Below are 25,480 nucleotides of genomic sequence, written 5' to 3'. Positions count from 1 at the left end.
CGGTCCTTGTGTCCTTGTGGCAAGTCCGTGATGAAGCTGCTTATATGTTTATGTACATTTTCTACCATCACTTAGTGAGAGACAAAATGTCTGCAAGTAAGGCTCTTCAATGTGCCCAGCAGATGATGAGAACAGACTTCCCAGACGAACAGGACTGGGCACCATTTACGCTTATTGGAGATGATGTAACCCTTGACTAATCCATTCGGCAGTACCACCGCGGTCAAACGTCTAAATCGTTATTTTTGTTTTTTATTGCTGGGATTTCATTTACCAGTTAGAAAAAAATGGGCAAAGATGTATAAATCAGTTAGTTAACATAACTATCTTTCCATTTGTCTCAAAATTTTGAGCTTTTTTCGCTGAAAACGCTTCGCGCTAAAAGAGAATCATGTTTGAAAATGGCGCCGATAATAACGTCGGCATCGGTTTCCAATCACTTAGAACTTTTTTAGTAAACTTTTAAAAAGTTTAGTAAACTAACAGGATGTTGGTAATACCCTAAACTTTCGATAGTAAAAGTAGCAACCTTAACTTTGAAGTGTTTCGCTTAACTTTTGCAAATTTCACTCGTTTGACCGCTGTGAATTCGGCAGTTAACCTGTCACCTACGTATAGTCAAACCCCGCTAACACGGACACTGAGAGGGGTATGGAAAGTGTCTGTATTGACAGGGTGTCCGTATAAATCGCGTTGGATTTAGAGAAATTGTAAGGGCTTTCTTTCCCCAGGGACAAAGCAAACTGTCCGTAATAACGAGGTGTCCGTATTAGGCGGGTGTCCGTAAAACGGGATTTGACTGTACTTTGTGCTAAGTGGCAGGTGAGGCCTAAGCAGAAGGTCTCTACATGGCACAAACTTACATAAGCTTAACTGAAACTACTTCCATTCTTTGCTTTCAGTTTTTTCATATTTGATTAAGTTGTATTTGATAAATGTTGCCTCACAGTTAAGTAAAGCCGTTTTCTGACATATTTGATTGAGTTGTATTTGAAGCTATTTGATAAAGGTTTCCTCACAGTTATTCGTGCCTCTTATTAGGTATGTAATTGGACCTTTTTTTATTTATGTTGCCTCACAGTTATAGGGACGTCCTTTGTTATCTAATTTGAAGGGGCCACTTTTGGCATCCAATTTGAATATTTGCCACATTCTGGATATCACCAGCCCTCTGGCGATTTTCGCCCAAATCGCCAATTTCGCCCAAATCGCCAGTCTCCAAGGGGCCACTTTTGGTATCCAATTCAAATAGACATTTTCGCCATTGCATGGATTTCATAACTGTCCCACGTCGCCCCAGCTACGTGTACTTGATTCCATCATATCAAGCGTGTCTCGTTTTCGCCTGCACTTGGTCTTTGGCCTTCCTCTTCTTAATCCTTCCGGCGCGCAAATCTTCGCTATCCTACAATCGGCCATATTGCACTCTTGGCGCAGTATACTGATGACCATTCAGCTTCCACCTTCGTCACGTCAGACCTTGCTCACGCTGTGGGCTTCACACCCACTCTCTCCGGTAGTTCTACAATCAGTAGTAATATGTTGTGCTATCGGATGTAGACACTGTACTAGTCACTCTTTCATCCACACGAACTTGAGCAAGTACTGCCCTTTGTAATTTTTATATAACAGACGAGCAAGCATCTTGAGGTTCAACAAATGCGAGCGAAATGCTCCTTCAAGTTACCTTTCATTTCATATTTAATTGTACAAAGGTAAATCCGTTGAAAATCTGATAGTTAGACTATCTTGAGAAATCTTGCCTTCACTGTACCAGAACTGACAAAGCGTGGAAGAAAAAATCTGGGAGGATTTCCACTAGTTCGATTCGATGTAGCGCAAAGGCGCGATCAAAGAATACTCCATTACGTGTTCTCCCAAGTCATAAGAGACCACGGCAAACAATACTTGGATTTTTCAGAAAAAGAATTAAATATCCTGTCCTTCATAAATGCCTTTATTTCGACGTCTTATTTCGGGGGGGGGGTTATTAATTACTTAGTGTTTGCTCATTTCCTACTTGACGCAATCTTGTCGTCAAGATCATTAATTGATTGGAAATATTCGTTGAACTTCTGTAATATCCGTTTTTAAACAAGGAAGAGCCTCCACTAAAATATTTAGACCTTTTTTAGACCTGTACAAACACAAAATTGGCTCGTCGGGTAAAATATTATCAGCATATTTTCCGACCTAAACACTAATAAACTCTTGCTTCTTCATCAAACATCCCTCTCAATTACAGCAAAAGATCGTAAGAATAAAGGAAATAATATAAAGTGTTGGTGGCCACGCTGATTCGATCAAGAAGACTGGATATTAGCAAAGTTCCTTTTTTGCGTTTTTACGAACCGATACGAGTCGAGATCTATAAAAACGCCAAAGGAAAAAAAACAAACAAACAACAACAACAACAAGAACGAGGCCAATATCCTGCGCACTTGACCGAACAAGCTTGGTCAATGAAGGAGTTTTTATACGGCCAAAACCTGAGGTCCCTTCTTGCGGGACAACAACGAGAAATCCCGAGCGGTCAAGATAAGTCAGCCATCTTGCCCGCTCGGAGAGCCAATCAGAACGCAAGCTTCAATTCATCTTACCCGCTCGCGAAACTAGCCATATAATAACACCGAGTACCCGCGAAATTAAGTGAGAATAAGGTAATTAAGATTGGCTAAAGTTTTCAATTCTCTTCATCAGTACCATGGGAAATGTATTGAAAATTGTGTGGAGATAATGAATGCTGATATATCAGGGTTCAAAGCCAGGGTAGAACTTTCATTCCACATCGCGTCAACATCCGTTCAAGCTGGCCTTAAGGAACATAATTTATATCGGTTGTTCAACGTGCTATTTCTCCAAAATAAGACCAAATACTCGGTTTATGCCTCAGGTGACATGACACCATTTCATCACCGCAGCCTCTGGTCCCTTCACCTCAATAATTCGAAAATCTAGTGAACACATTATGAATTTTTTTCTTTTTACTGTAGCACACATTCGCCTTTGTCTTTGGGTATCCTAGCATTGTCGATTACTTTCTGTACATGTAGCGCATCTTTCTCGGCTCTGAAACCATTGAAAAGCACAAAAATGAGTTAATATTAGGTACATTCGAGCCTCTCGCAGTAAAACTTAGTATTTCGAAACATTTATGTTGCACAGTCGTTGCGACAATAAATTTGATTTTACTGCAACGCTTGCTGCACCTCCAACAAAAGTGTTACGAGACACGCTCATTCGAGAATGTTTTACAATAGGCAATTTAAAGGTTAGACAATTGGCCTGGCTAAGGAACTAATCGCCACGTTCAGCGATCGCAGCGATTTATGGGAACTACCACTCGACGTTGCGACAATGATTGCTGAGATAGACTGGACACTAGCTAAAATTTCCCGCCCTTGGTTATTTTCTCGCCCAATCAGAAGTAAAGTCAGGACAAGCTACCTTGTATTTGCAAGCAGCGCATGGCTCGGCTACTTACTGTTGAAGTTGCGAATCCTCAAACTGCACTAGCTGGTCTCTCTTGTTCACAACCAACACTAACTGTTCAATTAACTGTGCTTCTCGCTCTCTTTGCTCGTCAGTCTTCTGATTATCTGAGAAAGCAAAATAATGACAATATTTGTTTTCCCTGGTGCGGGGCTTGGACTAGAGCGGAAGTGTGTGCCACGTCATCAAGGAATACCAGAGTTAAGATAAATCCCAACTATGGTTATGTAGCTGGATTTCTTTCCTCAACAATGCGCACTCCCACTGGTTATTTCAAAGTCAGATGACATCAAACAATGCAACTGTTTCCCGCCAAGAAACTTGTAGGCGGGCAGCACTGCAAATTCTGTGCCGTCATAAAATAACAGCACACCGTTACTCACAAATGTTGACTGCTCCGTACACGTAGAAGATTTTCTTTTCGGGCTACTGTACATCACAAATAACTTAATGGTGGACTAGTGACCTGGGATAACTAGTTACTTTCCCTCGAAACTCAAAGATTCTCGCGACACAAAATTAACGGTCTTTCTGGGACCAGTCACCAGGTTTAAACATTTGGTCTTTCCATTGAATGAACCTGTGACTTTTCACATCCTAGTTGAAACGCACCCCTTGTCGGTTAAGATTAACCTCTTCTTACCCTCCATTTCCAATAGAGCTCGCAATTCCCGCTGCAGCATATCATAACTTCTTTCCAAGTCTTCTTCGTTTTTACTGTAATATATATAAAAAAAGAAAAGAGACAGTGGAACCTTCGGTTTTTTTACCTAAAACACCAAGAATTGGTGGTTGCTCTCGAGAGGTTTGTACATCGAGGATTAATCGCATGAAGAAGGGAGCAGCTGGTTTATTTTCAGACATGCTCCAATAGAGTGGTTTTCGTTTGAGTGTCATAAAACCAAAACCAAAGTAATTACTCTGGCCAATCACATAGGACACAGACAATACATTGAACCAATCAAAACTCGAAGTAATTACATGTGGCCGACGCAAAGCGCGGGAAAATGCATGCGAGCGCGTCACAATTGGCTTTGGTTTTACTTCTGATTGGATGAAAAGGTGGCGCGAATCTTTTAAGCCAATCGCATCGTGTAGAAAGTGCAAAACCAATTACTTTTCGACACTCAAATGAAAACCGCTCTATGATAAACAAATACTTACAGTAAATTCAATTCAGCTTGTCTTCTAACCAGCTCGTTTTTCTTGTTAACAAGTAAAAACCAGTCCTGCATTAATTTTTCCTGTTCTTCTTCACAACCTGTGAATCAATAATAAGTTCCAAGATCTCACAAAATTTTTCTTTCCCGAATTCCTGCATTTCATACCACCAGGGCTTCAAAAAACTCGACACTCCATCGAAGAAATGTGTTTCCTTCAAGTGCATGGACTGATTTAAAAAACGACGCAGTTACGTCAAGAAATATATCACCGGATAGTTTTCAAAATATTTTCCCCACGATTTCGAGCTGTTTTCTTTTTCAAAATGGGTGAGCCATTGCGTTCACACCACCACTTTGGGTGGCCTCATTGAGAGCGATGTGAGTAAAAAATGAAAACACATTCATAAAATTAATGCATCATAGAAACTATTCTCCAGTACCTCTCCCTAGCGACAGGAAGAGTTAGCCTGGGAGCAAGGTTGGTTAAAAAAAAAAAAAAAACAGGCAATTTCCGAGTTGCTCCAAGCATGATGTGAAAATGATTTTTTATTCTGATGCAAATAAAACTCATTATCACAAGAAACGTTTTGCACTTAGCCTCGTTTCGAAAGTGAGGGTTTTTGGGACTCGGAAATGGCCTTCACACGACCACACCGCCAAAGGTCACTTACATACCCTGTAGCTGATTCTATCAACAGTACCTTTGCACTCCATTGCTCGGCGCAGTTCAATTTCGAGTTTTTCCCCGACTTTGTCCAGAGCTTTTTGTTGTTCTTCGAGTGATTTTAGCTCTTGTCGTACGTATTCAGAGGTATCTTGAAGTTCCTGGAAAAATCAGTCAGTAATGTAGTGATGGGAAATGGGATACATCACATCATTTTACTTCCTCCCTTGCGAATTTTCAAGGGAGACTACTACAATTTGGAGACTGAGGAATCATAAAGGAATAACAGAAATTAGGTGACATGTTCTTTAATTTGAGAGAGACTTAGAGACGCGTTGTCTGCAAAGATAATATTAATCTTAAACAGTTTTGTTGCTGGGTGATTGTCGGGATCGATCGCCCACTTCGAGAGGTCGTTATCCTTATTTCATCATGGCGGCAACCTCGAAGGCGATATCAAATACTAAACCCGTCCCCAAAAGGGGAGAATTTGTACCCTCTCCAGATTTCGCTTGCCATGAAACATGGCTACGAAAGGCCATATTGAAAAGCGGTTTCAGGCAATTTGGCCAAACTTCACCATTAGGAATTGGCTACACTGCTAAGAGCAGTAAAGAAAGATTAAAGACAAGGTAAGAATGGACAAAACAATGCTTTTAAGTAGATTAAACCGGTATTTCACTGAAGTTGAAAAAAAAAAAAAAAACAGTTCGGCCCAAAAGTTTTTCAAAGTTTATCTCTGTTACTTCTATTAAAAGTTTAATCATTACGCTTCGGAAACAAATCTGTTGGTCTCGAAGCCGTGATCTTTTCATTTAGAAACTAGAAATTAGAATTTAAAATTTAGAATTTAGCTTCAAGTTTCATGGCGAGTGATTGAAAAAATTAAACAAATGAGCTAAGCTGTCGTGGCGAGCCCCTTCAACTTGTAAATTCTCACCAGTGATTGATCCAGCGAGTCTTGTTCCTCCTCAGCCAATGAGGAGTCTTTAAGGTCCTTTAAAATAAGACCAGAGTGGAAATGAGTGAGCGCAGAAGGTACAGGTCGTGAGATTTATCTGACCTCTATAACAATCATATATATTAGAGAGCTTTAGATTTGAGGACAACAACGAGTACGAGTACGAGATTTAACTTAAAGTTTCTATGCGTGTTCTAAAAACAAAACACTCCGGAAAGCTGCATTTTACTTTTTTCACCAAAAAGTTAGTACCGTTATTTATACTGAAGGAAGTTAAGCCCTCTCCCGATTTCAGAATGATAAAACTTCTTACATTTGATAACTTGTTCCCGCCACTATGACATTATCGCTAAAACCCGGCAATTGTAGAATGACGACGGCTATCACGTTTTCCCGCTAAAATGACGCTGGCTCACGCACGTGCACTTTGCACTACTTAGTATTGAGAAAATCTCCTCGAACTCGTATTCGTCCTCGTCCTCGAATCTAAAGCTCTCTATTGCTGAATATACCTTAGTTTCACCATTTGTCATGTCTTCAGTATCAGCACCTGTATCAGAAAGATGATATGAAGTAAAGTAATAATTCGGCACGTTAAAAACGAGAAGACTTGGTCGAGTTCGCTTTTGCAAAGACTTCTGGGATCGTTACTGAGGACGTCATTCAGCTATTGGCCAATTTGTTTGACCTGTCCTCAATAAGAATCCCAGAAGCCTTTGCGAAAGTTAACTCTCCCCAGGTTTGTTCTGGTTTCTAAAGTGGCGAGTGCACGAAAACTTATCTTGCTTTTCTTCGCCGTTTTAGCCGTACGGCTTTTTCGGCCACAAAACTGTCCCAACAAGGGAGGTTTTGAAAACGCCTTATTGTAGTTTTCGTGTGGAAGGACAAAAACGGAGGTTTCCGTATACGAAGATGTCATACATCAAATGGCGTCACTGACCCAGCTGAGTTACCACGAAACCATTCAACCACGCTTTTAACGTACAAAAGTTTACAAGGTCTTAACGCGGGAAGTTTCAACCGGTCGAAAACTACATTATAATGTTGATTGTCCTACCGTTGTCTGCCTCCTCTGTAACCAGCTCATCACTTTGTTCATTCTGAGTGGGTGGTACGTCAAAAGAATCAAAGTTTATTTTTCGGCTCGCTACGTAAGCATGTAAGCCGGCATTGGGTCCCTGCCGGTTTTGCTTCTGTAAAGGTTTGGATTGTAGTTTGCCTGCCAGTCCATTCATAGAGGAATTCTTAGGAGATTTGCTATCCGAGATTTTCCGTTTGCTTTCCTGGGAAGTCACAGGACCTTTTGTTCTGGCTGTTTCACTTCCCTGGACAGTATTTTCAGCGTTTGCAGGCTTTTTGTCTTTCTTTCCTTGATTCAAAATCTGTCTTATTCTCTGTAGCTCTTCACTTTCTTTAAAGTTCGCTTTGTCTGGGGGAGACTTACTGTCATTTTCTGTTGATGGTCTACGTTTGTTAGATTCATTTTCTTTATCTTTGAGTTTTAGAGGACGATGCTGTAGGTTTTTGTTTTTAACAGCTTTTTGATCAACGTTAGCAGCAGAGGCTTCAGTTTCGGGCTGCGATTGTGTCTTTGCTGCTGTTGATAATTCTGTTGACGATGCATTGTTTTTTGTCTTCTCGTTGATAATAGCATTTTGAACCAACTTTTGAGCCTTCTCGTTCGCTTTTCGTCTTCTCTGTAGTTCTTCCTGCAGTAAAAAGGCAAGGATAGATGTCAGAATTAACAGACTTTCAAACGTCCTCACTGTCTTCAACAGTAAGAAGCACTGTTTCCATTGTTTTTAACAAATAGAAATTTTAGAAACTTAAAACTCCTATGTTGAAGTAGATAACTGAGGTAAGCCCAATGCAAACTCACTTTTCTTAAGCGCAGATTTTCTTTCTTTTTCAAACCTTCCTGATCATCTACCTAAAAAAGAATCATTGATAAGACATTGTAAAAATACAAAATAAAGAAACACTTAACATAGCCTGCACAGTTACCTTTCCTTTTCAAAGTACCCAAAAGGGATGATGGAATTAGTTATTATTTATTAGTTATTAATAAGGATAATCCACGATAGTAGATATGTCAAAATTTTCCAATCCAGTAGTACTCGACTAGTAGATTTTCTTTCTGGGCAAGTAACTTTTATAGCTTACTTGCCCAATGGACAAGAGTGCAGGCAAGTCATCTTCTAACAAACTCATTAACCCTTCCAGCCATAGGAGTGATCAGCTTTCTACTTGTGATATCACTGCTTGATAAAACACAGTGGTCATGAGAATCGAGGACATGATCACACAAGATAAATCTAATTGATGCTTCAACAAATTCTCCTCACTACTTCTATTGAAAACGTACAGGGATAACAAATGAGAATTTGAATTTTGTTATTGGGGTTTAAAGGGTTAACTAAGTCCAGCAAGAATTGGCTCCGGGCAAGCAAAATGTGAGAGCTTTCTGGTCATCCGAGCTACGCGCAGGTCCAGCCGTTTAAAGGGCAAAGGCAGTACCTTCATTTCTCAGTTATTTTAAGACGCTGAGTATTGGTCCGGTCCCGGGAATCGAACCCGTGACCTCCCGCTCTGCAGTCAAGCGCTCGACCGACTGAGCTAATCCTACTGCGGTTAACAAACCCGGAACTAAAGTACGAAAATAGAAGCGCAAAAAGAAAATGAAGTGTAACAGAGAAAACTGAGACGGTGTGATAACTAGGAAAGTGTTCTCTTTTCCGCAATATAAAAGTCATCTCTTCACCTTTTGTTTATCCTGTTCAACGCCTCCACTTGTAGTTGAATCAACGCTTGTTTGACCAGCGGTCGTTCCTTTCGCGGTCTTGGCTATCTCTGCCACACGTTCCCTAGGCAACGCACCGCTCGCCCCAGCTTTTTTTCGGGCATCCATGAGCACTTGTCGCGCACGCTCTTTAATATCTGCCTGATTAGCCTCGTCTGCCCTGGATACCTTCGGAGATTTATTAACGCTATCTTCTGACGCAGGCGTTGACTGTGTAAGAGTTTCTTTCCCCTTGTCAGAGGATACCTGTTTGGTCGGTGTGCTCTCCGCACTTGAACTAACCGCTGACCTCTCGTTATCTTCAGTAGTTCCTCGATCAGATCTCCACTCATCGAAGGTAGGAATAAGGGGTGGCCGCCTTGGAGGAGCAGGGGCAGTTCTTTTCGGTCCTCTTTTTGCAGGGGAGGTATGAGGCGATGCTTGTTCACTACCTCCCGGTGTTGTTGGTCTTGATCCTCTTCGGCGTCTCTAAAAGAAGGACAACATGTGATGCGCTGTAAAAACTGTGAAATTCAATGCAAGCCAACTTCGTCCCCAGGATTCTGCCCTGCCCGTTCCCCACTCTGTCCTCCGGGGACGAGTAAAAGACAACCCTGGAAACGAGACAGAAAGCTAAAATGGACATACCGGCAACTTTACCTTTATTAGAGTGGAAGTGTTGAAATATTCCTTTTAATAAAGGTACTAATTGCGTTCGACGTTGGGAGAACGCAACACGTAATCTTGAGATTCTTGTTGTACTTGGGTATCCTGCGGTGCTCAAGCGTGACCTTTTCAGTAAGCGTTTTCCATCCTACGTCTTCTTTTTCTCGCCATTTTGAATCATTTAGCTCACGTTATTTAAGTCATATGCGCATTTGGCAGTCGCGCACCTCGTGGTATGTTTATAAAATTTTCATGCATGAAATAATGGTTGACGGTATAAATGCTAACCTGGCCCCAATTGTTCAAACGCTATCCACCGGATAAATCTCTCTCCGCTGGATAGCACAATAGGTTTCCTTAATACTTATCCACTGGATAGTGATTTATCCAGTAGAGAGCGCTATTCAGCGATTGAACAACTTGGGCCTGGAACTTGGAAAACTCGAACCCACTTATTAATTATCTATGATTACTAGAAGTTTATGTTAAAACGTCAAAGTATCATATAACTCACAGCTAAAACGTCATCAGGAAGTCTTGCTGTCCAAGGATCATCTGATGCACGCGTTGCCGGCGGTGGAGGCGCTTGCCTCTTTTTTACATTCCTGACCTATGATAAAAATTCATTTCAAGCGGTAAAATAAGCATCTTAAGGAATACAGAAATATCCCATAAAGCTTGCGAGAAATAAACCACACTTATTGTATCGTCAATTCAATAAACCAATCCGAATTATTCAAGGTAAATGCACAAGCGCGGGAAAAGCACGTGATCAAATCGTGATCAGCTTCGGTACGTACCTCACTGCTGTTCAGACAACCAATAGACATTTTCACCGACAACATAGATATTATTTTTTCTATTCCTAGCTTACCTTACTTTCCTTTCTAGAACCGGCGGTTCAGAACAATTTAAAGGGTTTCTTACTTTCAGCACTCACAATACGACACAATTTACATTAATTTTCACTTCATACCAGTGCTTCACGGCGGGCACACTAAATTAACTTCGGTGACACTTGCGAAAAACAGCATGCGACCCGCACTCACCGGCGAGGGGGAGGCTCTTTCAGTCCGGTCAACTTGGCCCGGTTTTCCTTTAATTTCCAAGCGTGATTTCCTCGTTGAACTCACATCATTACTTGCACGTTCATCATTATCGTCATCAAAGGGATTGTAACCCTTGGACGCGGTGCCTTTATCGCTTCCAGTGTCTTTTGATTCATTACTTTCCATACTTTGATCAATTTCACTTGATTTGAAATCATCGTCGTCTTCGAAAGGATTAAAACTATGAGAGTAGGAAACTTTCCTCTTTCCTTTCTCTTTCTTACTCATATTATCTTCTTCAACCTTTTCAGTCTGCGTGACATAGTCATCATCATCGTCTTCATCGAATGGATTGTACGCGCGTTTAGTTTCTTTATCATTAACAATTTGCGTCTTAGAATCAAGAACGCTAGCTTCTTCATTATCGTCATCGAATGGATTGTATCCTGGCTGAGGCGTTTTTAATTTGGAGGGCGAGTCAGTACGCTGTTTATCCGATACAACGTCTTCACTGTCATCCTCGTCAAATGGATTATAACTCTTTGATTCACTATTGTCTTTCGTATCTACTAAATCAGTGCTTTTAACCTTTGCATCGGCGCTAGGGCTTTCAGTAGCTTGAAAAACTCTTGGAGGTTTAGGAGGCGGCTTCAAAGCATTTTTCACACTAACGTCATTTTCCTTGCTCTGACTCGTCTTTAGAACATTTTTGTTCTCTAAGCTCGAATTCGAAGCGTCTAAAACAGTTTCTTTTTCGATATTATACGCACTTGTCTGACCAGCATCGCTCAGGCGGGTGTCAGAAGCCGTTGACTCTTCAGACACGGTTTTCAGCTCCACATCGTCATCAAGAAATGGGTTGTAACCTTCAGTCTGTTGTTGCTTTCGCTCACTATCATTATCGTTAATTGAAGAATCGCATGCTATATCAACATCAGCAAGGTCTATGGGCTCATCTTTAAAAGTGACAGGCGCTGGAGGGGGTGGGGCAGGGCGCGACCGGGGTGTAGGCTTGTTGAGGCTAACAGGACTGGGAGCAAGAGCCTGTGTCCGAGTGAAATGTGTCTTGATTTGAAACACGTAAGTCATGACTGATAGCTTGTCGGGGACAGGAGAAAACATCATTTGAACGGGATCCAGTAGACGCGGTATACCCAGCTTTTCAAAAGCAGTGAATGCCTGAAGGAAAAAACAAAAGACAGACTGTTAACCCTTTAAGTCCCAATGGTGACCAATAAAATGATAATAAAATGATCACCTAAGAGAAAATGCTTTGCTCTTTTATCAAATTCTCTCGACTCATCCACCAAGGAAATGTATGGAGATCAGTTTGGAGAATTTGTATGTGGATATTGGGGCTTAAAGGGTTAAATGACAGCCTGCGTCACAGATGTAATCTAACCTTGGCCAGTGACGTCTGCGAAGCAGCACTAAGATTTGGGCCGCCAACGTACTTCCGGTCCGAATTACCGGAAGTACGTTTCGGATTTCCCTTCAACCTGATTAGCAAATCGACAATGGCTTTCTTAACTAGCAAATCATGGCGCGTACTCAAGGATTTTGGCGCTAGCTCGCAGACTTAACGCGAGGTTTAGTTTTGTCTGTGGCGCTAACCTTCCTTCAGGCAGAGAGGGCCTGCTCACACGCTACTACGGCGAGGGTTAAAGGGTCGACAAAGCTAAGTGTGTTGATGTCTTAGGATATTAAGGACAGCAAATGTTACAATTTAGTTTTATCCCTGGAGAGGTTTTAACACTGGGTTTATCAGAATTTAAGAAAACGAGGTTCGATTTTTTTAACTGGTGCAAAGAACAGTTGGGAGTGTGGTGCTCACGACTACCAGCCCTGAGGAATATTCAATCAAATGCCTGTACAACCTACCTGCTTGTTATTCTCTTTGATGTTTTGTGGGTTGAGAGATGAAAAGTCACTGGAAATAAGGACGAAATGACGCACTCAGTTTAAAAAATGAAATCCACGTATAAACATGTATTGTGGACGTATCAATATAGGTGACAAATTACTCTTTAATTTTGTTCACATGTGAAATTACAAAATTGCCATGACGTTCCGTACCGTCTACGCCTCAGTGTCAAGATGGCATCGAAGTTTTAAAATGTCATGAGTGAAGAGGTCAGGGCATTAAAAAACGCTTTAACAGGTATTCTAACAGGTGTTTTGTCAAAAATTCGGAAAATTGTGAACTTAAGCCAAAATTTATGCCCTTAACTTTTCACTGCGTGGAGTTCTCAATACAATAAACAACGAAAACAGCCATGGTTGTGAGCGAATTGTGGGCGTAATATGTCACCCATGATATCAACAGGTAATCAAATGTATTCTCGTGAAATTAGTGAATAATTTCACTTACGTTTTGTCTAAGTTCTAACAGTTCCCCTCGTCGAAAGGCTCGAGAAATTGTTGGAACTTGGACAAAACACCTGAAATTATTCCTTTATTTCACACGTCATCATTTTATTACACATACCGCATTTATTCGAATAAGCGCCCAACCTCGAATAAGCGCCCATCCTAAAGGCAGAAAAAGTTAGTAAGCGCCCAGCCTCGAGGAAGCGCCCACCTCAAATAAGCGCCCACTCTCAAGGTCCAAAAATTTAATAAGCGCCCAGGGCGGTTAATCGAATAAGTACGGTACTCTAATCTATCACTATAATACGTACTCAGGAAAAGTAACAACATCTTATAAAACATGTAATAGATTGATTAGCCTGCGAACCGCAGACGTTTTCCGGTCGTCGCTTCTCTCCCTCGGCGGGTGAAACTAGAGCCGAAAAAAACGGATGCTCTCGCAGGCTATAGATTAATCTGTTTGTTTACAATAATTACACATGAACATAAAACTAAAATAACCGCTTTAAAGCCTGGAGAACACTTTTCTCCGGGTCATCGAAGGAAAACAAAAGGCTGGAATAGACGCACGACACGCCCGACGGGTAAAGGTGTGTCTCACGCTTGCTTTTATTCGCCTGTTAACAACAACAACAACAACACGTGGAGAAGAGCAACGATCCACGCTGTAGTGTTATGAGAATCAACTTACATCTTGTCTGGATGAAAGCTGTGTAAAATGGCACAAAATGCCAATCCATCTCGCCAACTTGTGGTCATATTTTTAACTTTCACACCACGATAGCCTTTGGTACGGGAACGTGCCCATTCTGCATTACAAGCAAGACGTCAATCAAGTTAGAAAATGCTTTTTTCGGCTATTCTGTCTGAGGTAGCGCGTCAGACTAGGTCGGTGCTTGGTCGAATTGCACTATGGGCCTTTTCGGGGGACAAATTTTGACCCACTTTTCTGCACAGCGTCGTATTAGCGAATAAACAAAGGGAAAGGGTCCAAAAATACACTTACCACATGCAACTTCCTCCCTAAACTGGAGATCGAAACTTGAATTTGACAACTTTTATTAACACGTTTCTCAGTTTCACGCCGTTCTCAGTGAAACTATGACGTGAAATGACCAAATTATAGGTTTCTTGAGAACGAAGTACACGGCTAGGCGATTAATTTAATGGTATCTACCTGAGCTCGGATGCGGTCCCATTTCTTCAGCTCCATATTAATTTCCCAACTCTTAAATCATTGAACAATTTGGAATAATCGCGAAAAAGTTTGAAAGGAGTTAGCAAATGTTCGTGGAGAGTAAGGCACAAAAGTTGTGACGAGTAAAAAATTGAAAGAGGAAGGAAAAAACAAAGCAAAAACAAAAAGCAAGACTTTATAAGTGGCTGAAATAATTTACTTACTGATCAGTTCAGATTCCATTTTACTTTTGTCTTTGCTGGTCTCCTAAAGGCCAAATGAAGAGGGAATAAGTGATGACTACAGTCGACTATCTCAGAGACAGACACCTTTGGGACGGCAACTAAGTGTCTCTCTTAGAGAGATGTCCGTCTTATAGAGAGTCAAATAGGATGGACACCTAGAGTTGCTTCCTGCCTTCCATTACAGTCAAATCTCTCTTAGACGGACACCTTTGGGAGCGGCACTAAGTGTCTTTCTTAGAGAGATGTCTATCTTATAGACAGTCAAATAGGACGGACACCTAGAGTTGCTTTCTGCCTCCCATTACAGTCAAATCTCTCTTAGATGGACACATTTGTGACCAGCACTAAGTGTCCGTCTTAGAGTGATGTCTGTCTTAAAGAGAGTCAAATAAAGAAAGAAGGGAAAGGCAGGGAAGACCTCTCTAGGTGTCCATTTTACAGAGGTGTCTTTCAAGAGAGAGTCAACAGAATAATGATAATAACAACGGTATTTAATACTATTGTGTCAAGAACAGTCTTACTCCAGCACTGTAATACAGTTTGCTAATTGGAGACACTAATATAATATTACAATGATTCAAAATATGACATGTCTGTAGACACCTTGCAAGAATTGATTACCTGGCCGCTATCTGAGATTTCTGATGAAACATCTGAGCCAGTGCTTAACCTTAATGAAAAAAGAAAATCATGGAAGATGTTAGAAAGGAAAGGAACGTTTAAGTATTCTTTAATTTAAAAACGTGGACTGACTTTATTCTTGCAAGACTTGTCACTCATTTGTACAATGTATGATTACGTCACAACTATTTCTAATGATACCTTTATTGTATTTAGTATTTTTACATAATTTTTGACTGACAATGAAGTTTAGAAAATGCCAAAACACCATTGTTTTTACAGTTTAAATTCTAAAAATGATTATTAATTTTTTTAGAAACAAATTCATCACATTATGACATGTGGTTACGCCCAAGTGATGGCAGAACGTGGAGGCTCAACTCAAGGCACAACATGAACTGTTGCTTTGTTTCATTTGATCTAGACTAGCCTAGTTTATTCTAGCCTGCGTAGCAAGCATTTCTAGTAAAGAGGGGAAGTTGTTACATCATGTTGCCATGGTTATGGTAGCAATATTTCTGGATCACAACAAACCAAAAACGTCACTTATAAAAAGTGAATTCACCCTGTTTCAAACTTCATCCACCTTATTCAATGTCATTTAATTTGTCAAATGTTGATGAAATTTTTTGTGGTTGAATCCAAAAGGACTGTATCTAAGTTTAGAAAAAGAAAAAGCACAATTTTGTGTTGTGTTCGCCTAAACTCCATTAGTGGGCATGTGAAATTAGGAAGTTTCATGTTGTAGTCATGCAACAATGGCTAAAAAATGTAAAGAAAAGAGTGATGGACGTGCATACACGTAGTTGTTGTTTTGCTTTATAAACCTACTGCATTTTTGCCTTTCTTGTTGCTGTCGCCTTTCTTGGGTGCCATCATTGTTGCTTAAGCTCCCTATCGTTGTAATCGAGAAATTTTGCTACCATATGGTAATGTGATGTCACACTTCTCCTGTCTATTGAGTTATTAAAACAAAGTTTACTCCATTTTATTTTTTGCAAACATTTAACGATCAATGGTGCTAACGCACAGAACAGGTGTTATTTTTCCACGTTTTTCAGGCAAGAATAAAGTGGACGTGGAACGCGAGACACATACGACCGTGGTTTGATCACTGATCAAGCGGTCCTTCTTCCCTTTTTTCCCGCAAAAAAAAGATACCAGATCACAGGTCATTTCCACACCTTTCCCTGTCATGGGTGCCTCAAGCTCTACCTCCACTTCGTGCTTCATGCGCAAAAATATCGCCTGTTATGCAGACTACATAGGTGCAATAGATGTCACCTTTTGACAGCATCTTCTTTTTTTACATCACTGACCAATGTTTTGACATTTTCCCCCAGAGCAGATTTGGATCGCATTCTGTTCCGTTGTTTCTGTGCAACAACAGGAGATGGTGCTGGTGATACACTCCTACCATCTGCTGACTCTTGTACTTTTGCCACTGAAAATTAAAACCTTTGTTAATTCATTCACCAATTGTGCCAGTCTCTTTGGCCTGGTTTGAGTGCCATGCTGCTTATGTGCTAAACCTAACTGAAGAATTAGCTGTGACTGAAGAGCATAACTATTTTTGACTTAGCTTGACAGTTTAGTTTTTTACGGTACCCATTATTGTCCATTATTAATATTATCTAAACTTGAGTGACAGTTGCATCAACTTGCAATCCAACAATTAAGTTAAGCGAAAATGTTGCCTGTATTACTTGACCTTTAAGAACATGAGTGTATACATTGTAATTAAGGGTTACAGATTGACGTGAGTTATCAGCTAAGCTGTAGCATAAATAGAGGATATTACATGGCATGCGCAGATACGAAGTTTCTCTTCAAGCATTTAAAAATATTTCATGAGTGAGTACAGCGAATGAGTGAAATATTTTTCAACACGAGAAGAGAAATTTTGTATCTCTAAGCAGCCATTTAATGTTAGATGTTTATTATCAAAAACACCAATGAAATACCAAACCTTTTCACTTTAACAATTTTTGCTGTGAAAGGCGCGATTTAGCCATAGCAACACTGATCTTTTCATGTATGAAGATAACATGTTATTTTCACATGTGAAGATATCGTGTTTTCGCATGAAAGCTCACCTGGTATTTCACTGGTGTTTATATAATAAATAATCATAATTATAACCATGGTTGCAGAAGAATGAAGTCAGTATTGCACAAGGTAGAGACAAGTGGAGTATGTTTGTGTGAGCCATTTGTTTCACAAATGAAAGTAGATTTTCAACAGTACATTTCTATTATACAGGTCTGAAATAATTAAGAGTAGGTCCACTGAATCAGTGTATCAAGTTTCAAGTCACAACATACATTTACATGTTTACTAAGAACAGGTGAGGTTGATGTACCTGGAGGTGCTTTGATATTTCCTGATGACAATTTCCGGTTGTGTCGCATGCGAGGCGAAGGTGTTACTTCCATGTCATCATCATTATCATCAAGGGAATAATTATCATTTAAGCTCATCATACTGCCAATGCTGATCATGTCGTCATCACTATAAAAGAAATAAAATCACACTGTAAGAGCAAATTTTAGTGCATAGAGCAAAACATAGATAGATAGAAAACTTTGTTAATGTGTCAGAGCCATATTTTATATAGCTTGGGAAAAACTCTATACTAATTTGGGGACACAATTTATAATAGGAATAACATATACATTCATAAAAGTAAAGATATTAAAACTATGCATTAGTGTATTACAATCGAATGAGAATCTAAAATGAGAAATACATGCATGACTGAGCAAGACTGAGGAGAATTGTAAAATGAAATGATCATGATGAGGAGAGAGAACACCCCTTACAGGGGCAGATCCAGGATTTTTTTAAGGAGGGGGTGCACTCGTCTCTTGCTCTACTTCAATTCCAATTAACCACATAGTTTTTTTTTGCAGAATACCAGTTGTATTAGAAAACAACAGGTCATCTCAGGGGGGGGGGGGGGGGGGGTGCGCACCCCCTGCACCCTCCCCCTAGATCCGCCCCTGCCTTACATCCATCATCTATCATTGAGCTTACATCATTTTTCAAATTCTGCTTTTAAAAATATTCAAAGTTTTCCCTGATGTAAAATCAAGAGGTAATTTTCCCCATAACCTAGGCCCAAGATACCATAAAGAATGCTTAAGTATGTGACAGTATTATAATCTAGGAATAGAGAAATCTGATTGTTGTAAATAATATTAAGAAGAATCTTGATTATTGAAACGACTGCAGAAACACATGAATCACAATACTGTAAAGTGCCACTGATACCCGGGTTATAGACCCATATCTACCTATAAACAAAAAAAATACATCAAAAAATTGGATGTTTATAAGCCGAGCCCCCTCTGATATAAGCCCCTTCCAAATGTATAGAAGTGAATTTCATTTATTAACATTTTGAATCAATAAATGCAAAATGCATTTTGATCAGTACTGCTACAGCTTGTTTTGAAGCACTTTTTCTATTCCGGTTAAAGCCCCCTTTGATATAAGCCACTCCATTCATAAATATCCTAAAACCTCTTACAAAGATCTATAGGCCCAGGCCGGGCTTCTAAGCGTTAGTTTATGGTAATAATATTAAAATAATACAGCCATGAAGTTCCCAGTTGATTTATCATGCAAATTTTGCAAAGGAAAAAAAAACCGTAAAATTAGAATGCATAAGCACACAAAAAAGACTGAAAGCAACTTTCAGTGCTATCGTACATCAGATTGTACAATCATAACCTTTCAAGCAAGATTGAGCTTTAACTCACGTTGCCATTCCTTCCTTTATCAGCACACATGTCAAATGAAAGTCAAGGCAAGCTGACACCAGTTTCTTGCTTGTTACCTTCATTGTCAGGGTGACGTCAAATGTTCGGCTCTCCACACTGACATAATCAACCATGTTGATGGACCCTGTGGCTATAGGCTTTCTTCTTCCATTTAGGGATTCCTGCGGTTTAAATGAAAGAATGTAATCAGGGCTAGGTTATAGCAGCACCCAGTGATATTATAATTATACAGACAAGACAAGTGGTGATTCTTTCTTCAAAAAAATTCAATGCAGAGGTCCCAGGATTTCAGGGTATTACATGTAATTTCACTGCTTTAATTTCAGGACACCCTAAAATATTTGTTAGAGAACACTGACAGCCTATTATTATTTAGTACATTGTAACAAAGCCAGTCATAAATGTCTGTAGACAATAAGACCTGTATGTTAAGGTTAAATTTTTAGCTTAGAAGTTTTTAAAGTTAAAAAAAAATCATTACTATGACCTTATTACATGTGTTCTCAAGAGATGAAAAAGTTGAGAAGCAACTTGGAAAATTTCCAAGCCAAAACAAAGCATAAAATAATAATACTATGTCTTTGCCATTGCTCCATATCAAAAGTTATGTTAACAGCATAATACAACCTGAGTAATATTTGTCTTAATAGTTTGATTTTGGCTATACAATATCACTTCACACAGCTGTGAATACATATTTTACAGTAACTCACATCTTCAATGACAAAGTTCCACTCTTTGTCTTCAAACTCACTGTCTGGTTTGGAATCCTAATATATAATGATTACAATAAATGAAGGAGTGAGTGAAGGAATGAATGAATGAATCCTTTATTTACACATTATTTTAAAATAAGTAAAGCCGGTCATATGAAAAAGCAAAAAAAAGTAATTGGCCATTTTTATGCTAGAGACATTAAAGGTTAGTCGTCTTGATGCATTTAACGTCTGAGATGCTAAAGTCGTCTGTTAAGTGTGTCATTTGGACACACTTAACAGAAGACATTAAAGTCGTCAGACATTAAATATGTCTGTGTTATTTACCGTTTTTATACTAGACATTAAAGCCGTCTTAAGACGACTTTAACATCCACCAACACAATAATAAAGCTACATATTGATACTACATGTATAGTGCATTTACAGTTTAAATATAAATTTATACTCATTACTAGTGAGAATAGCTGATACACAATATATTAAATATATAATGTGCTAACAAGGTAATACATGACTGTGCATCACACAAAGCTAAGTAATGTAATAATAAGTTACAAACCACAAATTTTAAATTGTGGTACACATAATGTAATAATTAAGCAGTATTAAGCTTTCAGAACTTCAGTTTATTTGGTCAACAATGATTTTTAATAAATCAAAATTAAAAATTCTTTCTCAAATTTTTGGCCTTTTCGGCTCATGACTTGTATCACTTATTTTTCTTGTGTTCTCCTAGCATCCTTGTTGTGACCTCCATAGGGGCCACTTCACGTCAAATGGAGGCTGAGGATATTAAAAAGAGAACAGCAATCATGCTGGGGACCATGGGCCCCTGTCCTTTTTTCTTTTTTTAAATCTTTATTTTCATCGGAATACCCAGCAGGTACCTCTGCGGAAGAGAAGACATCCCATTGATTTTAACTGATATATATATTTAATCTCACAATGATTAACAGATTTCAACAGCTTACATAACTGTAAGTAACAGCCTGGCATTATTACTTGTAGGTTTTTTTCTACATGTAAAGATATTATTGTGTATTACTTTACCTTGTATAGTGTGACTGTGATGTCAACAGGCTCAGGATCAGACCACACTATAATGCCCCTGAAAGGATTGCTGATCCCAGGCTGCCAAGACATCGGCTGAAGGAAAATTGCAATTTTGTAAGTAAATCAGGTGTACTTACCATTTACACCAGAAAAACAGAAATTCTGGTTGACAAATCAGATGGTTTGCACCAGTCAAAAAATATGGGCTGTGATTTGAGGCAATACAATTTTTCTACTCTTTGTACTCTGTTTAGCTGATTTGGATATACTGCACTTTATGGTGGGTTGTTCTCCACTGCATCAATTTTTATAGCTTTACATTTATATACCTAGGTAGCATCCCACTGATTCAATCAAAAGACCTTCCAGTCAGTGACTCTGGATCTCTTACTGATCACAGTGACACTGGAATGCCAAATTATCCCTTTGACTTCACCAGAAATCATTGGTGTTTTATTCCTAGCACCAGGCTTCAATGAGCAGTATTGCCACATGTACAAGAGTAGTTGGTTAATGCTAAAGAAACTGGGATGAGTCATTTCCAACAGGTCAAGTAACCTCTAACCATCTTCGACTTTCAACTTTATTTTTACCATAGCAATAGAGACCCAGAAATTGTCACTCCACTAGAGCCTGGCTACCACCTGCATCACTAGGCAATGTATTTATAAGGGAAAAACATATCTACCTTGGTCAGTTTTCTTCTCTTTCTTCGTGTCCATACCACAACAAGTTTGTTGGGCTGCCTGGATGAGTAAAAAAATTTACAGTCAAAGCTCTCTAAGATGGACACCATTGGGACTAACACTAGCCATCCATTTTATAGAGAATCAACTTAAAGGATTATAAAAACAAATGGACCACCTCTGGGTGAACCCTGCTGGGGGGGGGGGGCACTCAAGGGAAGTCTGGGTAGAGGTGTGAAGACAAAAATTGCTCATTTTGCTACACTGTCTAAGACAGGAGACACTACTTTCTGACCCTGATTTGTTTTGTTTTGCATACAGAATAAGCAATTTTGCACACTAAAATCGTGGAAATAGATATTTAGGAAAAAAATTATTGGTATAATTTGCAAATGTAGACCACTCATCGCAAGTCTTCGCTGTCTTTGAAAGGCTTCCAGTCCAAAAAGACACCCTGTTCAAGAAGCTTAAAAATGAATCACCCAGTGAATGTCTTAGTGAGTTATCTGTCTTTTAGAGGCGTCCATTAAAAGAGAATTGACTGCATTAATGGTCCCAAAATTCCATAGCGTTAAAAAAGAAAGTAAAAATTTAAAAAACACGACATAATGTTTAAGCTTTGAAGACATGTTTCAGATATTTCAGTATTTGTCACCAAGCGTTAGTTCAAGATCACTGGAAACTGGGCAAGTTCTACTTTTCAATCGCATGGACTGAGACAATGTTGAGGTCCATAATAACACAAAAGGAGCACATAGCCAATACTTAGCCATCTTGACTGAACAAGTTTGGTCAATAAAGTATTTATTTATGGACAAAACAAAATCTTTACTTTCAGGACAAAGCAGACAAATGCAAGTGGACAAGATAGGCCCATTGTGCTTACTCATGTAACCAATCGTTTTACAAAATACAGGCTGGGGTTCAACAATAACTGAAGTAGCCAGCAGGTTTGAACAGAGTAACTGACTGTATTAACAAGGGGCTGTTAGTCCCCTTCCTCTAGGGGGGTCTGGGGGCATGCTCCCCCAGAAAATTTTGGAATTTCAAAGCCCTTAAATGCAATTTCCAGTGTTCCGGGGACTAAGTTGAGAAGAGAAGAGCGCGTTTTTCATTCAAGAAAATATAGCTTTCATTCAGGTTTTTTAGCCACACAATCAATTCTTACAAGCAATGAACAAATGTCAATACAGTCGACTCCAGATAACTCGAACCTTCAAGGGAAATCAAAAAAGGATCGAGTTATTGGGAGTTCGAGTTATCCGGAGTTCAAAGAAAATAGCCAAGAGTAAGGTAAATAACAGTTTCTACTGCACAGTGACCGTTTTAATCACATTAATTGTAGAAATGTCAAGAGAAAATTAAAAGATACTTCTAGATTATAAATCAGAACATAACGTAACAAAACATAGCCTAAACAGAGCATGCGTTTTACTGTTTTGAGAAGAAAAGCTGCTTCATGTTAGCCTGTGACAATCAACATCAGCCTCCACTAGTAAACTATACTCCTACAACACATCAATAGGAAATCCAAAATTCAATGTTTTGGACGCCAGTAGATGGCTTTTTTCCCAACTTTTTAAGGGCTCAAAACATGGTTCGAGTTATTGAGGGTAAAATGGTATAGAAAATGACCTGAGGGGAAACATAAATTGGTTCGAGTTAGCGGGAGTTCGAGTTATCGAGGCTTCGAGTTACCGAGGGTAAATTACAGTGAATGTATGACGGAAATCAAGGGGAAATCGATTTTGGTTGAGTTAGCAAGGGTTCGAGTTATCGGGATTCAACTGTATTCAAACTTTAGTACATTTGCACATAAACAAATTCTGTGTAAACCTACAAAGAAACATGGAAAAAATTGACTGAAATACAGCATTTGTGTAACCAGAAGTGCTCTGGTGTAGCTAAACCAGAACATATCGGTGGACATTGAAATCACATCATATTATTAACCCCTGTTTTAATTCAGATTTAATGATATATTTTTTCTTTACGAAATTTTAAAAACTAGTTGCTTCTTTTTGGGGAAAAAAGTAGCTGACTGCTCTGAGCAAAGCAGCTGACACATTTTGTCAGTCGTCTTTGCTTATTGAAATCCCTGAAAAGACATAGTGCCTGCAAGAAAAAACAAACAGGGACAAAAAGGAAAAAAAAGATGCAGTTATTTACAGAGAAAATTAAAGTAAGATTGTTTTATTAACATGCTTAAAATATTTGTTCAGGGTGGGTAATTCCTATTCAAGATCAAGGACTTCTTTGTTCTTAAGTAGGGACAAGAGGGAGAAGAGTCTATAAGGAAAAAACAAGTTCAAGATTCTACAAGACTCTCAAGTCTGCGGTGAATTACAGTCCAAAAATAAATTAATGCTTTCTATCACCCTTTCAGATTATTGACTAAACCAATCAAATGGGATAGATTCTAACCAATGCAGTGTGAGCAGTGAAAATCAGCTATGGTATAAAACTCCTTAAACTTGATTCATTTGTGACCTTTTAAATCAATGTCTCCAAACATTGTAAAACCCACACATCTGAGATGTTTTTTACATGACAAAAAAAATACCACTGATCAAGAGGCAAGAAAACTTATGTCAAGTACATGGTGTAGTACATGACAGGGTACTAATAGGCAGGATATTTATTTTGCCAGGAACTATTTTTGTTGATGAAGGCTCAAGCAATAGCCACAATGTCTCGGGACATTTTGGAAAAGATCAACAGAAAGAGTGAACATTGATTTACTGACCAAAAAATAGACTTCATTTAACAAACTGGCTGAATGCCATGCCATGCTTGTGCAAGTTTTCTTTTTAGAAAGAAAAAATGCTAAATCATGTCTATTGGAATGCTAATAAAAATATTGTTGCTCTGATAACAACAGCTTGTAAAACATACAAGAATAGAATACAGGCATCATATAGCATACTGGACTCATGTTACTTCCGAGAGAATTATCAACTTATCGGATAATTTTACAACTACATAACGTACAACAATTCGACACATGGAGTAGGAATTTTAATGAAGACAAACGTGAATCCCGTGACAATTTTAACGCTAATTTCAACGTGCTAATGAAAGTACCGATTCACTTACACAAATAAATACATTTCGATTTACAATTGAACTTTAATTTAAACTTAATTACTAACCATTTACGAAAGAATGGGCATTTATGCATCGTCTTTCATGTAGAAACGAGTTAATGGTAGCCTTCAGTTCTACCAAAATCACTTCTTTCATTTTCATAACCGACGCCCTCGCAAACACTTTGATGAAGCGTATTTAACAGCAAAATAATATTTTTCTACCCGACGTAAGTAGGACTACGCTTGTTTGACTGCAATATACTTAAGCTTACATGTAAGTTTGCGCAACACTATACTAGACACTAGTTTTCAAGAACCCCAAAACACAGCCCTTTCTAGAACAAACTAATGATTAAAGACTTTCTACAACGGTAAAAATTTAACTTGTAAGAGTGGCGACTTCAAGCGAAACTTGTACTTAAGCTTCAGTTTATAATTTTAATACTTTGCGATCCGCGGGTCTGTAGCATATTACAGCAAATAGCTTGATCTGTCTGCACTTCATTTTAAAGTACTTTCACAACTCTGCGAAAACCTACCCAAGTTAAACCATCGACCCTCTTCGAGTTTTCGATCACAACAACATTTTAGCTTTGTTATTCACAACGAGGGTGTGAAAGAGTACTCATGGGCGTAAAAGATTCAGACCCGACTACTGTAAGTAAACTCACCATTTACCACCTCTATCACACTCCACAGTCAGCGACTGATACGAGGCAGTGAACTGGAATTTGGACGCTTTTTTCCCAACACGTTGTAACCGCTTCCAAACCGAAGTCATCTTTCATTCACTCGAAAAGTGAAGTACACTATCGCCCACGAGAATTGCACTTCCCCTGCGTCCGCCATTGTTGATACATTTGCAACAGCTTGGGTGCCGCGTATTATTTTAGATTTTTATATCGAAAGTTCTACGTTGTAATCGAATTATCTTCGCTTGTCTTACCGGATATTCTTCGTA

General features: G+C 39.1%; 1 protein-coding gene across 1 annotated transcript; it reads right to left on the bottom strand.

Annotated features, from left to right (window-relative positions):
- Window positions 1-1,704: 1,704 nt before the first annotated feature.
- On the bottom strand, window positions 1,705-25,388 carry LOC140936545 (uncharacterized). Its single transcript, XM_073386037.1, has 23 exons — window positions 25,191-25,388; window positions 21,433-21,490; window positions 20,742-20,837; window positions 19,686-19,742; window positions 18,952-19,133; window positions 17,550-17,698; window positions 16,472-16,631; window positions 15,188-15,236; window positions 14,546-14,588; window positions 13,836-13,953; window positions 12,656-12,704; window positions 10,775-11,953; window positions 10,240-10,335; window positions 9,042-9,548; window positions 8,160-8,210; window positions 7,338-7,989; window positions 6,793-6,830; window positions 6,260-6,316; window positions 5,357-5,480; window positions 4,657-4,753; window positions 4,136-4,209; window positions 3,485-3,599; window positions 1,705-3,069 (listed from the first exon to the last, which is right to left on the bottom strand). The coding sequence occupies exons 1-23, from the start codon at window positions 25,298-25,300 to the stop codon at window positions 2,985-2,987; spliced, it is 4,146 nt and encodes a 1,381-aa protein (XP_073242138.1). The 5' UTR covers window positions 25,301-25,388; the 3' UTR covers window positions 1,705-2,984.
- Window positions 25,389-25,480: the final 92 nt, after the last annotated feature.

Source organism: Porites lutea, chromosome 5 (genome assembly GCF_958299795.1).
Source record: "Porites lutea chromosome 5, jaPorLute2.1, whole genome shotgun sequence".
Classification (NCBI taxonomy): domain Eukaryota; kingdom Metazoa; phylum Cnidaria; class Anthozoa; order Scleractinia; family Poritidae; genus Porites; species Porites lutea.
The sequence above is the reverse complement of the archived record's forward strand: the minus strand, read 5'-3'. Positions and strand labels throughout refer to the sequence as shown.